Source organism: Bufo gargarizans, chromosome 8 (assembly GCF_014858855.1).
Source record: "Bufo gargarizans isolate SCDJY-AF-19 chromosome 8, ASM1485885v1, whole genome shotgun sequence".
NCBI classification, from domain to species: domain Eukaryota; kingdom Metazoa; phylum Chordata; class Amphibia; order Anura; family Bufonidae; genus Bufo; species Bufo gargarizans.
The window spans coordinates 112,816,807-112,833,331 of record NC_058087.1 but is presented as its reverse complement, the minus strand read 5'-3'; the positions used below and the strand labels follow the sequence as shown (position 1 = coordinate 112,833,331).

The 16,525-nt window shown below is 40.5% G+C and overlaps 1 protein-coding gene across 1 annotated transcript in view; it reads right to left on the bottom strand.

Annotated features, from left to right (window-relative positions):
• Positions 1–16,525, bottom strand: part of LOC122945418 (GPI inositol-deacylase-like) — a 657,393-nt gene that overhangs the window by 114,190 nt on the left and 526,678 nt on the right. The window contains exon 10 of the mRNA XM_044304488.1: positions 276–359. Within this exon, the coding sequence (XP_044160423.1) occupies positions 276–359 (84 nt within the window). The remainder of the gene's footprint in view (positions 1–275; positions 360–16,525) is intronic.

The window sequence follows — 16,525 nt, the reverse complement described above, 5'->3', positions numbered from 1 at the left end:
TTTCATTTCATTTTTGTTGATCTATGATTAAGACCTGTAAAGGTTGAAACGCGTCAGTTTTATATACAGGAGGGAATTTTGTACACTCTTTTAATGGAAGAAATAAAGAATTTTCTGCTTTTATTCACCCGATCCTACATTTCTAGACAGCCTGTATAAGTTTATGCCTCTGACAGAATTACTGTTCATCAGTTCACAGTCTTGTTTAAATTACTGATGGTCATTCTACAGTAATGCAACACCTACAACTCAAGGGAAAAATATGAGCATCTTACCAAGAAGGTGCTTCGACAGTGAAACTGGTTATATGTTTTTCTTTTATTAAGAAGAGGAAATGCAAAATATGTTTCATTGTATGCCTGTATTTAAATGGAAAGAAAAGTAATATTAGAATCAATAACCACTGTTTCTCCACAATTCATTTTCAGTTTTATTTCTAGCTACAAACAGACATTTCTTTCTGGAACTGATAAACACAGCAAAATAAGTAATATGGAGGAAATAAAGGGAGTCTTTCACCTAAAATAACCATTATAGAACACCAACATCAGGATCTTCATTACATTCCCTATATTAGAATGCTACTTTCCATATTGCGGTCCATCGTCTATTTTCTCACAAAAACACTTTTATTCAATAGGTTAATTAGCTTCTGAAGGTGCCCAGGGGTGACGTTCATGCGGCCGTTGCCCAGGCCCCTCGTCGCTTTTCATACGAAACCCCTCCCCTTTCACTCCTCTGGCCCGCCCTAGGTTCTTCTGATTACGTCCTCCTCTTAGTGAGAAATCCAGCGCCGTTCAACAGATTGGCCACACATGCTCACTTAACTCCCCATTATGAGCATAGGCACAAGGTCAGCTAGATCTTGTGCCCCTGCCCATAATGGGGAACGAAGTGCGCAGGCGCAGCAAATCTGTTAAACAGTGCTGGATTTCTCACTAAGAAGAGGACGTAATCAGAAGAACCTAGGGTGGGCCAGAGGGCTGAAAGGGGAGGGGTTTCGTATGAAAAGCACCGAGGGGCCTGGTCAACGGCCGCATGAACGTAACCCCTGGGCACCTTCAGAAGCTAATTAACATATTGAATGAAGTGTTTTTCTGAGAAAATCGACGATGGACAGTAATATGGAAGGAAGCATTCTAATATGGGGAATTTAATGGAGATTCTGATGTTCTATAATGGTGATTTTATGTGAAAGACTCCCATTAAGAGTGGATGAAAAAAAATGTTAAACCATTTTTTTTACAAACATAAAAAAATAAGGCTACTTTCACACTTGCGTTCGGAGTTCCGCTTGTGAGTTCCGTTTGAAGGCTCTCACAAGCGGCCCCAGCGGATCTGTACAGCCCCAATGCATTCTGAGTGGATACGGATCCGCTTAGAATGCATCAGTTTGGCTCCGCTTGGCCTCCGTTCCGCTCAGCAGGCGGACACCCGAACGCAGCTTGCAGCGTTTTCGTGTCCGCCTAGCCGTGCAGAGCCAAACGAATCCGCCCAGACTTACAATGCAAGTCAATGGGGACGGATCCGTTTGACGGTGACACACTATGGTGCAATTGCAAATGGATCAGTCCCCCATTGACTTTCAATGTAAAGTCAGGAGTCCCTATTAATATACCATCAGATCAGAGTTTTCTCCAATCCGATGGTATATTTTAACTTGAAGCATCCCCATCACCATGGGAACGCCTCTATGTTATAATATACCATCGGATTTGAGTTAGATCGTGAAACTCAGATCCGACAGTGTATTCTAACACAGAGGCGTTCCCAAAGTGATGGGGACGCTTCTAGTTAGAATATACTGAGAACTGTGTACATGACTGCCCCCTGCTGCCTGGCAGCACCTGATCTCTTACAGGGGGCTGTGATCCGCACAATTAACCCCTCAGGTGCCGCACCTGAGGGGTTAATTGTGGGGATCACAGCCCCCTCCCTCCCCTGTATTCAACTCATTGGTGGCCAATGCGGACCCCACCTCCCCTGTATATAACTCATTGGTGGCCAGTGCGGCCCCCCTCCCTCCCCTGTATTTAACTCATTGGTGGCCGCACTGGCCACCAATGAGTTAAATACAGGGGAGGGAGGGGGTCTCGCAGCACCTGATCTCTTACAGGGGGCTATGATACGCACAAATAACCCCTCAGGTGCGGATCACAGCCCCCTGTAAGAGATCGGGTGCTGCCAGGCAGCAGGGGGCAGTCATGCACACAGTTCTTTTAGTATATTCTAACTTAAAGCGTCCCCATCACCATGGGAACGTCTATGTGTTAGAATATACTGTCGGATCAGAGTTTTCACGAAGTGAAAAATCTGATCTGAAAAAAACTGTTATACAGACGGATCCGTTCTGAACGGATGCAAGCGTTTGCATTATAGGAGCGGATCCGTCTGTGCAGACACCAGACGGATCCGCTCCGAACGCAAGTGTGAAAGTAGCCTAAGTTATAATATAATTTCCAAAAGAGTAAATTATAGTGACCAGTAAATTGTGCTTTAAAATATATATATAAAATGACTATGCAATTGTTTTTATATCTACCTCTCTATCAGTAACTGTTGAAATTGTTGCAGATGTAGCAATCCACATCTTGATTCTTAATATATTATGCAAACAATGTCAAGGAACTTAATGTGAACACTTAAGAGTCAAGGAACTCTTAATGGTTTTTGTGTCACTATATCATGGAGAGACATGATATCACACAAGTTTAGTACTTCTACATCTGTATTCTGTATTGGTCGGATGACACAAAATACATTTTTAACTTGGAATTAGAATTGTTTTGAATAATTAAAAGGTAATCAGGTAATCAAAAGAACACCAGAATGCAGCATACAAAGAATATAACAGAAAATTCTACACAAAGGAGCATTTTTTAACAATTATTCCAATTGAGAGAATGAAAAAAAATATTATAATAATAATTGTGTTGCATGATTGTAATAGAGAAATGTGATTTTTAATCAGACAACCCTTTTAAAGAAGTAGCAAATTTATCATGATACCTAATGTAAATCATGACGGTCAACAGTTTAGTTATAACAAGCTTTATTTATATTGAGTCATCATATTCTACAGCAGAGAATATATGTACAAACAAAACCAGACATTACATAGGCTACTTTCACATTAGCGTTTTTTGTGGATCCGTCATGGATCAGAAAAAACGCTTCAGTTACAAAAATACAACCGCATGCATCCGAATGGATCCGGTTGTATTATGTCTTCTATAGCCATGACGGATCCGTCTTGAACACCATTGAAAGTCAATGGGAGACGGATCCGTTGTTTATTGTGCCAGATTGTGTCTTGCTCCGCACCACATAGCAGACAGAAAAATGCTGCTTGCAGTGTTTTTCTGTCCGCGATGGGTACGCATCCAAACGGAACAGAATGCATTTTAATGCATTTTGGTGCATTTTGTTTTGTTCAGATCTCAATAGCGGAATAGAATACTCTAATGTGAAAGTAGCCTAACAAACTAAGGCCTCATGCACACAACCGTTGTTGTGTTCCGTGTCCGTTGTTCCGTTTTCCGTGATTTTCTGCGGACCCATTGATTTTCAATGGGTCCGTTGAAAACTCGGATATTGCACCGTTTGTCATCCGCGTCCGTGATCCGCGTTTCCAATACGTCAAAAAAATATGACCTGTCCAATCTTTTTCACGGTCCGCGACCCATTCAAGTCAATGGGTCCGGGAAAAAACACGGAGGCACAAAAGATTGTCATCCGCGTCCGTTTTTTTCCTATCATTTTCAAGGCAAACTTGACTTCGATGACTGGTGAGCCTCCAAAAATCAAGGAAGACACACGGAAACAAAAACGGAAACGGATCACAGAACCCTGTTTTGCGGACCGTGAAAAAATACTGTTGTGTGCATGAGGCCTAATATTCAAACAATAGGAGTGAAGGCCCAATACTGCAGTGAAGGGCCCAAAGCGGGTGGGGGCCTGGGCCCAGCCACTTCTATTCCGGTCTATGAAAAAGTCAGCCTAATTATTATTCATGAGGCTGTGTGGCCCATCTGTTTGATATGTGTGTGGGTAGTGGCCCTCTTCCATCACAGAGACATTTACTAAACTTATTTTACAGGTCTCTGTTGGGTTTTTACCTCTATACTATAGAAATGACTGTTGTAAAGATAGGATTTTCGGTGCTTAACCCCTTAAGGACTCAGGACGTACCGGTACATCCTAAGTTTAAATTTACATTGCGGCGCGGCGGGTGTTAATAGGTGTTAATCATTCAGCGAGCATCCTGTCACAACCTGCGGTTTGCGGCTTTTACCTTATCAGGTGGGCGGTGGTACCATTGGGCCCCCATGCAGCTGTGGGGGGGACCCGATGGCATGGAAGGCTGTGCGATGTCTAAGGAAGGCACTGCGCTGCTTTCCGGTGAAGAGCCTGTGAGATCCAGGGGGCTGTATGAGTAATACACACAGTATTACTCATACAGCCAATGCATTCTAATACAGATGTATTGGAATGCATTGTAAAGGAAAATACTCCCACAAGTTCAAGTCCCAAAGTAGGACAAAAAATAAAGTGAAAAAAGTTGAAATAATAAAGTTTCCCCCCAAAAAATTACGTTTCAAGTAAAAATAAACAAAAACGTAATTTTCCCCAAATAAGGTTAAAAAAAATGGTAAAAAAGGGGTGAAAAAAAGTATACATATTTGGTATTGCCGCGTCCGTATCGACCAGCTCTATAAACATATCACATGACCTAACCTCTCAGATGAACACCATAAAAAATAAAAAATAACTGTGCTAAATAAACAATTTTTTGTCACCTTACATCAAAAAGTACAACAGCAAGCGATCAAAAAGGTGTTTGCCCACAAAAATAGTACCAATCTAACAGTTACATCAAAATTAGCCCCTACCTGAGACAATTGCCCAAAAAATAAAAATAAAATATGGCTCAGAATATGGAGACACTAAAACATCATTTATTTATTTTTTAAAAAGCTGTTATTGTGTAAAACGTACATAAATAAAATAAAAGTATACATATTTGGTATCGCCGCGTTCTTATCAACCGGCTCTAAAAAAATATCACATGACCTAACCCCTCAGATGAACACCTTAAAAAATAAAGTAAAAACTGTGCTAAATAAACCATTTTTAGTCACCTTACATCACAAAAAGTGTAATAGCAAGCGATCAAAATGTCATATGCACCCCAAAATAGTACCAATCAAAACGTCATCTCATCCCGCAAAAAATGATCCCCTACTTAAGATAATCGCCCGAAAACTGATAAACTATGGCTCTCAGAATATGGGGACACTAAAACATGATTATTTTTTTGTTTCAAAAATGATATTATTGTGTAAAACTTACATAAATAAAATAAAAGTATACATATTAGTTATCGCCGTATCTGTATCGACCGGCTCTATAAAAATATCACATGACCTAACCCCTCAGGTGAACACCTTAAAAAATAAAGTAAAAACTGTGCTAAATAAACCATTTTTAGTCACCTTACATCACAAAAAGTGTAATAGCAAGCGATCAAAATGTTATATGCACCCCAAAATAGTGCCAATCAAAACGTCATCTCATCCCGCAAAAAATGATCCCCTACTTAAGATAATCGCCCGAAAACTGATAAACTATGGCTCTCAGAATATGGGGACACTAAAACATGATTATTTTTTTGTTTCAAAAATGATATTATTGTGTAAAACTTACATAAATAAAATAAAAGTATACATATTAGGTAACGCCGCATCCGTGACAACCTGGTCTATAAAAATATCACATGATCTAACTTGTCAGATGAATGTTGTAAATAACAAAAAATAAAAACGGTGCCAAAAAAGCTATTTCTTGTTACCTTGCCTCACAAAAAGTGTAATACCAAGCAACCAAAAATCATATGTACCCTAAACTAGTATCAACAATACTGCCACCCTAGTTTCTAAAATGGGGCCACTTTCTGGGAGTTTCTACTCTAGGGGTGCATCATCAGGGACATGGTGTAAAAAAAAACAGTCCAGCAAACTTTGCCTTCCAAAAACCGTATGGCATTCCTTTCCTTCTGCCCGTATAGCGGTTTACGACCACATATGGGGTACTCATTGGAATTTGGGCCCTTTTGCGCACCTGCAAAAAAGTGTCACATGTGGTATCACCGTACTCAGAAGAAGTAGGGCAATGTGGTTTGGGGTGTATTTTTACATATGCCCATGCTGGGTAAGAGAAATATCTCTGTAAATTGACAACTTTGTATAAAAATAAAATAAAAGTTGTCATTTACAGAGATATTTTTCACAAACAGTATGGATGTATGCAAAAAAAAAAAAAAAAAAACACATTGCCCTACTTCTTCTGAGTACGGCGATACCACATATGTGACGCTTTTTTGCAGCCTAGGTGTGCAAAGGGGCCCAAATTCCAATGAGTACTTTAAGGATTTCACAGGGCATTTGAACACATTTGGATTCCAAACTACTTCTCACGCTTTAGGGCCCCTAAAATGCAAGGGCAGTATAAAAACCCCACAAGTGACCCCATTTTAGAAAGAATACACCCCAATGTATTCTGTGAGGGGTATGGTGAGTTCATGTAAAATTTTATTTTTTGTCACAAGTTAGTGGAATAAGAGTGGAATTCCATTTCCGCTAACTTGTGACAAAAAATGAAAACTTCCATCAACTCACTATGCCCATCAGTGAATACCTTAGGGTGTCTACTTTCTGAAATGGGATCATTTGTGGGGTGTTTCTATTGTCTGGGCATTGTAGAACCTCAGGAAACATGACAGGTGCTCAGAAAGGCAAAGTGCGTAAATTAATTTTTTTGTTTGTAAACGCTATAACTTTTACCCAAACCAATAAATATACACTTATTGCATTGTTTTTTTTTTTTTTATCAAAGACATGTAGAACAATACATTTAGAGAACAATTTATATAGAAATGTAGTTTTATTTGAAAAATTTCACAACATAAATTGAAAAATAAAAATTTTTTTGCAAAAATTTCAGTCATTTTTGATTAATATAAAAAAAAAATGTTAAAATGTCAGCAGCAATGAAACACCACCAAATGAAAGCTCTATTAGTGAGAAGAAAACAATGTAAAATTCATTTGGGTGGTAAGTTGTATGACCGAGCAATAAACCGTGAAAGAAGTGTAGTGCAGAATTGTAAAAAGTGGTCTGGTCATTAAGGAGGTTTAAGCTAGGGGGGCAGAGGTGGTTAATGGGGCGGTCACAGTGAAAGTCACAGTTAAATGGGCGATCACAGTGAAAGTCACAGTTAAAGGGGCGGTCACTGTAAAAATCACTGTTAAAGGGGCAGTCACTGTAAAAGGGGCGGTCACTGTGAAAGTCATTGTTAAAGGGGTGGGCACTGTGGAGGTCATTTTTAAGTGGTGCGTACTGTAGATGTCACTGTTATGGGGGACACGGCTGATATCTTTTTTACGACACACGGGAATATAAAATTAAATAGATTAAATATACCCGTGCAAAGCCGGGTCCTTCTGCTAGTATATATATAAAATTAGTTTCTTTCTGTCTGTATAGACGTCTGTTTGGACGTTTTTTATGAGTGACCAAACGAATGAACCGATCTTTACCAAATTTGACACACAGGTACATCAGGTGTCCGGGAAGGTTTTTGACCGGCTCAGGACGTACCGTTCCTGAGATATTCGCTCTCTAGAATGTACCGTTACTAAGATATTCCCAAAAAATGACCCAGATTAGCCAATACAAGCCTGCAAGTCTTTCTCTTCAAATCTCAACTGCCAAAAACACAGTTTTACTCCAGGTTTCCATAACAACCCAGCCATTTTTCTTTACTGGTAAAAGGGGCAGGCACTGTGGAGGTCATTGCTTTTAAAGGGGCGGGCACAGTGGAGGTCACTGTCATTAACCCCTTAAGGACTCAGCTCTATTTCACCTTAAGGACTTGGCCATTTTTTTGCAAATCTGACCAGTGTCACTTTAAGTGCTGATAACTTTAAAACGCTGTGACTTATCCAGGCCATTCTGAGATTGTTTTTTCGTCACATATTGTACTTCATAACACTGGTAAAATGGAGTCCAAAAAAATCATTTTTATTTATAAAAAATTACAAAATTTTAAAAGCATTGGGAAAAATTAGCAAATTTCCAAGTTTCAATTTCTCTACTTCTATAATACATAGTAATACCTAAAAAAATAGTTATTACTTTACATTCCCCATATGTTGACTTCATATTTGGATCATTTTGGGAATGCCTTTTTTTTTTTGGGACATTACAAGACTTAGGCTGGTTTCACACGGGCGTTGCGGGAAAATGTGCAGGTGTGTTGCGGGAACACGCATGATTTTCCCGCGAGAGTGCAAAACATTGTAATGCGTTTTGCACATGTTTGGTACCCAAACCCGAACTTCTTCACAGAAGTTTGGGCATGGGATCGGTGTTCGGTAGATTGTATTATTTTCCCTTATAACATGGTTATAAGGGAAAATAATAGCACTCTGAATACAGAATGCATAGTAAAATAGCGCCTTAATCCACTTGATCGCGCAGCCAGCATCTCCTTCTGTCTTCATCTTAGCTGTGTGCAGTAACAGGACCTGTGGTGACGTCACTCCGGTCATCACATGATCTTTTACCATGGTGATGGATCATGTGATGGACCATGTGATGACCGGAGTGACGTCACCACAAGTCCTGTTATTGCACACAGCTAAGATGAAGACAGAAGGAGATGCTGGCTGCGCGATCAAGTGGATTAAGGCAAGTTAAAAAAATATATATTTTATTTTTAACCCCTCCAGCACTATTTTACTATGCATTCTGTATTTAGAATGCTATTATTTTCCATCCTAATCGTCTCCTAGCAACCGTGCGTGAAAATCGCACTTGCTTGCGGATGCTTGCGATTTTCACGCAACCCCATTCATTTCTATGGGGCCTGCGTTACGTGAAAAACGCAGAATATAGAGCATGCTGCGATTTTCACGCAACGCACAAGTGATGCGTGAAAATCAATGCTCATGTGAACAGCACCATAGAAATGAATGGGTCGAGATTCAGTGCGGGTGCAATGCGTTCAACACACACATCGCAACCGTGCGGAATACTCGCCCGTGTGAAAGGGGCCTTAGAAGTTTAGATGCAAATCTCGAAAGTTTTCTGAAATTTTTAAAAACCCACTTTTCAAGGACCAGTTCAGGTCTGAAGTCACTTTGTGAGGCTTATATAATAGAAACTCACCTAAAAATGACACCATTCTAGAAACTACACCCCTCAAGGTATTCAAAACTGATTTTATAAACTTTGTTAACCCTTTAGGTCAGGGATGTCAAACTCGTGGCCCTCCAGCTGTTGCAAAACTACAACTCCCATCATGCCTGGGCATACTACAGCTATCAGGGAATGATGGGAGTTGTAGTTTTGCAACAGCTGGAGGGCCACGAGTTTGACATCCATGCTTTAGGTGTTCCACAAGAATTAATGGAAAATAGAGATACAATTTCAAAATTTCACTTTTTTGTCAGATTTTCCATTTTAATAATTTTTTTGCCAGTTACAAAGCAAGGGTTAACAGCCAAACAAAACTCACCCCATATGTGGTTGTAAACCGCTGTAAGGGCACACGACAGGGCGCAGAAGGAAAGGAATGCCATACGGTTTTTGGAAGGCAGATTTTGCTGGACTGTTTTTTTGACACCATGTCCCATTTGAAGCCCCCCTGATGCACCCCTAGAGTAGAAACTCCAAAATAGTGACCCCATTTTAGAAACTACACGATCAGGTGTCAGTTTTGTTGGTACTATTTTAGGGTACATATGATTTTTGGTTGCTCTATATTACACTTATGAGGCAAGGTAACAAGAATTAGCTGTTTTGGCACCGTTTTTATTTTTTGTTATTTACAACATTCATCTGACACGTTAGATCATGAGGTATTTTTATAGACCAGGTTGTCACGGACACGGCAATACCTAATATGTATATTTTTTTTATTTATGGAAGTCTTACACAATGATTTCATTTTTGAAACCAAAAAAAATCATGTTTTAGAGTTTCTATAGTCTGAGAGCCATAGTTTTTTCAGTTTCTGAGGGATGAGATGACGGTTCTATTGGCAATATTTTGGTGTGTGTGTGACTTTTTGATCGCTTGCCATTACACTTTTTGTGATGTAAGGTGACAAAAAAAAAGGTTAATTTAGCACAATTTTTATTTTACATTTTTTACGGTGTTCATCTGAGGGGTTAGGTCATGTGATATTTTTATAGAGCCGGTCGATATGGACGCGGCGATACCCAATATGCATACTGCACAGTTTTTTTTATTTATGTAAAATTTACACAATTATATCATTTTTGAAAAAAAATAATAATCATGTTTTAGTGTCTCCATATTCTGAGAGCCATAGTTTTTTCAGTTTTTGGGCGTTTATCTTAGGTAAGGTCTCATTTTTAGCGGGATGAGATGACGGTTTGATTGGCACTTTTGGGGTGCATATGACTTTTTGATCGCTTGCTATTACACTTTTTGTGATGTTTTTTACACTTTTTTATGGTGTTCATCTGAGGGGTTAGGTCATGTGAAATTTTTATAGAGCAGGTTATTCCGGTTATTTTACACAATAACAGCTTTTTTTTTTAAAACATTTTTTTTTTTTACCTAGGTGGGCAAAGGGGCCCACATTCCAAAGAGCACCTTTCGGATTTCACCACCAGGCAGCGGTGATCGGAACTACACAGGACATACAGGTACGCCCTGTGTCCTTAAGCACCAGGACATCAGGGTGCTTTTTCGTACCAGGTTAAGACCATAGATAACCTTAATATTAATATCCCCACACTCTCCTGGTTTAGTCGTAAGAAACTTATCACTTCACTGATTCTTCCTCGCCTCACTTACCTCCAACAAGCTCTTCCAATTCCTGTACCTAGGTCCTACTATGACTCAATTAGGATGGCATGGCTTCGTGAGGGATCGGTCATGTCAAACTAATTTAATCAGTTTCTATGAGGAGGTAAGTTCTAGACTTGACAGCGCGAATCAATGGATGTCGTGTATCTGGACTTCTCCAAAGCATTTGACACTGTACCACATAAAAGGTTAGTATATAAAATGAGAATGCTCGGACTGGGAGAAAACGTCTGTAAGTGGGTAAGTAACTGGCTCAATGATAGAAAACAGAGGGTGGTTATTAATGGTACATACTCAGATTGGGTCACTGTCACTAGTGGAGTACCTCAGGGGTCAGTATTGGGCCCTATTCTCTTCAATATATTTATTAATGATCTTGTAGAAGGCTTGCATAGTAAAATATTAATTTTCGCAGATGACACTAAACTGTGTAAAGTAATTAACACCGAAGAGGACAGTATACTACTACAGAGCGATCTGGATAGATTGCAGTCTTGGGCAGATAAGTGGCAGATGAGGTTTAACACTGACAAATGTAAAGTTATGCACATGGGAAGGAATAATGCAAGTCACCCATACTTATTCAATGGTAAAACACTCGGTAACACTGACATGGAAAAGGATCTAGGATTTTTTTTTTCTTTCATTTTTCAAAATTCTTTATTGCAAAATGGTTATCATATACAGAGTACTTTGAAAAGGAGGTGTGAGCTCCTATTATGCATAGATTGTTTTACAATAATAAGCAACAATCAACATCACAACAAGAAATAGGATTTATGTAAACAGAGCTATATCATTTGACACACATGTCCGCAAGTTAAGAAGGGATCATGGTTTAAAAGTTTGTTGAAAAGCTGTAAAGCCGGGTGGAGGGGGGAGTTTATCCTTGGAAACCTCTATAGGATCTCCAGTTTTTCCAGAGAGTTGTAATTTTGTGGTGAGACCTGTTTTCCCAAGCAGCTATTTCCTCAAATCTATATAGGGATTCAACCTTGTTGAGCCAGTGGTCCAAAGATGGGACATTTGGTGATAGCCAATGTGTAGGGAATAAGAGTCGTGCGGCTACAATCAATATCTTGAACAGGGGGGGATGATTGTCTTGTGGTTAAGATGCAATCCTAGAAGGGCTAAGACCGGTGATGGATTGACGTTGGATTTGCAAATTTCGTTGCATTTTTTAAAAATAATATTCCACCAGTCAAAGATTAGGGGACAAGCCCACCAGATATGGAGCATTGTCCCTCGTTCTTCTCCGCACCTCCAACATGTGTCAGAACCATTATTGCTATAATGATGGGTGACATCAGGTGTTTTGTACCATCTAGTCAGTACTTTATATCCATTTTCTTGGATTCTGGTACATCTAGAGGACGAGTGTGGAATTCTAAAAATAAGGTGTTGTTCTTCATGAGTGAAGTGGGTGTTTAATTCCTTTTCCCATAAGGTTATAAAACTAGGTTTGGGTGGCATGATCACTGTATTAAGGTATTTATATAGTAGGGAAATAACTTTCCTCGGGGGAGTGGGGCTGTGGATGACACTCTCAAACCATGTAAGGGGTCTCATTAAGGAGCTCAGCGGGATGTGTTTGTTGATATATGTCACCAGAAAATGAAGCATATGTGGATGGGATTCAATCTCGGGTAGAGAAGAGATCAGGGTTTCACGGTTTAGTGGTCCTTCCTCGTTCCTTAGTAGTATGTCAATTATAGGTATATCAGAGGTACGTAAGTTCTTATGGATGTTTTGTCTAAGCTCTAGAGGAGCTAAACCTATTACATCTCTGATTTGGGCCAAAGGGGATGGCAATGGGAAACCCCATTTCGAGTGTTGGAACCATTTCCACGCCTCGAGAGTAGATAAGACCAGCAAGTTGTGTTTAAGTGATGGGGACAAATTGTGGTGTGGGTCTATCAGCAGGGTCCTTAATAACGGCATGTAAGCAGGGGTCTCCATACCAACCCAGGATTTCTGTTCAGGGATCCTAAACCAATTTAGGGCCCTGGAAAGGAGTATTGCTTTGTTGTACAATTGAGGGTTGGGAAGGCCTATGCCTCCTTGATCTCTGGACCTCTGAAGGGTGTTGATATTGATCCTTGCTTTTTTACCGTTCCATACGAATGAACGTATAGATTGCCCCAGAGATTGAAAGGAGGAGTTGGGGATAGGTATGGGTAGGACTTGGAGGAGGTATGTTAATCTAGGTAGGACGAGGGACATGACCATATTTTTGCGTCCAAACCAAGAAAGTAGCGGGGGTTTAAAGCTTCTAGTTGACGTTTAATAGAGTCCAGCAGGGGGATATAGTTTAATTTATACAAAGAGGTAATGTCGGGGTGGATCTTGACTCCCAGATATGAAATAAAGGGTGAGTCCCAATTGAAAGGGGAGGAGAAGGCCAGTTCAGTTTTGAGTTTCTGGCTGAGCCCCTACACTCAAAATGTGGGATTTTTTCTTATTTATTTTGAAATTGGAGAGGTAGCTAAATTTTTCCAGAATAGAATATATACAGTGCAAAGATTTACCAGGGTTGGAGGACATTATGAGGAGGTCATCGGCAAAGGCCGCAATTTTATGTTCTTGATCTCCCAATCTTAGACCTCTGATATTGTTATCACTACGTATGAGAATAAGAAGGGGCTCTAAAATCAAAACAAAAATCAGGGGGGACAGGGGGCATCCCTGCCTAGTTCCATTTTTTTATAGAAAAAGGATGGGATATAGTGTTGTTGATCAGCACAGACACCGAGGCATTAGTGTACATGGCTTGAACGGAATTTATAAAAGGCATTTGGAATTCCAAAATGCTCCATTGTGCGGTACATATAGTTCCAATGCACTCGGTCGAACACTTTTTCGGCATCTGTGCTGACCAACACCAATGGAAGGGGAAATTTTGAGGCGTGCGATAACAAATTAAAGACTCTGGCTGTATTGTCTTTTCCCTCTCTACCTTTGATAAAGCCTGTTTGATGTCTATGTACAAGTTGATGGAGGATGGGGGCAAGGCGATTAGCTAGCAATTTAGCCAACAGTTTTAAGTCCAAATTTAATAATGAGATAGGGCAGTAATTGCCACAGTCTGTAGAGTCCTTCCCCTCTTTAGGTATTATGGTGATATTGGCTTTTGTCATTTCGTGGGAGAGAGGGTCGCCTTGTAGAGTTCTGTTACATACATTAAGTAGGTGAGGTGATAATACAGTCTGAAAAGATCTGTAGTATAGAGCTGGAAACCCGTCAGGGCCGGGGGCCTTACCTTTTGGGAGTTGATTTATGGCCAAGTGGAGTTCCTTGTTTGTAAATGGGGAATTTAGGGTATTGATATGGTCGTCATTCATACGGGGCATTCCTATGGAGCGGAGAAAAATATTTATTGAATCCTGATGTGTGATGTTGGTGGTAGTATCCTCCTGGGTGGGAAGGTTATACAGAGAACGGTAGAATTCAGAGAACCTACGGGCTATGTCTTCAGTATTGAGGAGTATATCTCCTTCTTCATTGCAGATTTTGCAAATTAAATTTTGGGCCTTCCTTTTTTTAATTCTGGACATCATGAATTTGGACACCTTGTCTCCGTGGGCAAAATATTTGTATTGCGCATGGAGGAAGAATTTGGCCGATTGAGTGTTTAGAAGGTTTTTTAGTTCAGCCCTAAGGAGCGCAGGTTTTGTCATGTAGGAGTCTAGTAGGGACCTCTTATGGAGGGTCTCAATATCTCTGATGCTTTTAAGGAAAGAGTCAATACGGGTGAGTCTCAGTTTTTTAGTAAATGAGCCTAGACTTATAAGTTGACCTCGAATAAAAGTCTTATGGGTGTCCCACAGGGTATAGGGGTGAATACCAGGGGTATCATTGGATGAGAAGAAATCTCTCAGCCAGTTAAGGACTTTTTCTTTATTTTCAGGGGATTGGATCAACATCTCATTGAGTCTCCATTTGTAGGAGGCAACGGGTCTGTCAGGTGTGAGAGGATATTAATCCATATAGGGGCATGATCAGAAATGCTGATAGAACCAATCTGGGCTTTAAAACATTGTTGGATATGGTCAGCTGAAATCAGAAAGTAGTCCAAACGTTGATATGACCTGTGTGGGTTTGAGAAAAATGTGTAGTCCCTAACTGTGGGATTCAGGGATCTCCAAATGTCAATCAGGCAACGTTCATGGAAAGATTTCCTCAGTTTGCCTAAGGCTTTGTTTGATAGAGCAGATTTTTTGGAGGATGAGTCTTCTGAGGGAATAAAAGTAAGATTGAGATCACCTCCCATAATGATCACCCCTTCTCTAAAATGATCAATTGTTTGGAGAATATTGTGCATCCACGTGACCTGATTGACATTTGGAGCATACACATTAATAAATGTGTATTTCTGATTGGCTATGCGACCTTTTAAGAAGATAAATCTGCCCTCAGGGTCTAATATTTGATCTATATAGGTGAATGGGATATTTCTACTAAAGCCAACACTAACTCCTCTGGAGGCAGACGAGTTCGTGCCACAATGGTACCAAATGGGAAAGCAAGAATGAGACAAATTCGGGAAGTGGTTTACCCTGAAGTGCGTCTCCTGGAGGAGGACCACGGAGCAACCCATTTTCCTTAACTCTGAGAGAATTTGGCAGCGCTTGGAAGGGGAATTAAAGCCTTTTACATTGTAAGAGGTAACTTGTATGTCTGCCATATTACCTTATGATCTGAATGGGACCACTCCGCCGTCTCCCACCATAAGAGGCTCTTATTCCATATTTGCTATGGGATGCAAACAAACATATATCATTGCACTTTTCTGCGGAATGTTTAAAGGGACCGCAGGTCATTATACATCCTGGAACAAAAGTGTTAACCATATAACGATGAGGTAATATACCTAATGTAAACAGTAAAGTGTCAGGCATGGTCAAGCCTAAAAAGTAGTAATGGGGGGAAAGAGATGAACATGTTAGAGATCACCATTATGTTAATGCTCTGGCAGGTCCAGTCGGACATGGAAGGATATGATCAATTGTCCATAGGTAATCTTCTGGATGAGGATCTTCTCGGGTTCCTGGGGCTTCTGTGACGTTTTGGGGTACGTTGGCGCTCCCAGATGCCTGGTTGTGGGATGTCAGGGAGGTTGGAAAAGTCCTGAACGGGGTCCCAGTTTTCTATCTCCAGTGGATCAATCTGTAGGTGGTTAAAAACAGGATCCAGATCTGCGTGGTTGGATATTGAGAATCTGCAGCCCTCATACGCAAATGTAAGCCCAAAAGGAAATCTCCATCTGTAGGGGATCTTACGATCTCTCAGCCATCTTGTCAGAGGGCCCAAAGCTCTTCTTTTATCCAGGGTGGACTGAGCTAGGTCTTGGAAAATTTGTATGTCGTGGCCGTCCCAGATCACTTCACCAGATTGGCGGGCTTTGATGATGACTGCCTCTTTGACTGGGAAGCTGAGGAATTTACATATGATGTCTCTTGGTGGGGCCGTGGGGGTTTAGGCCTTAGGGCACGGTGGGCCCTCTCAAGGGTAACTTCGTGGACTGTATCTGGGCCAAGAAGTGACATGCAGATTTGCACCACATTACTTGGTACGTGTCCTGCTTCCACCGTTTCAGGGATCTCTCGGAAGAGTAATTTTTTCCG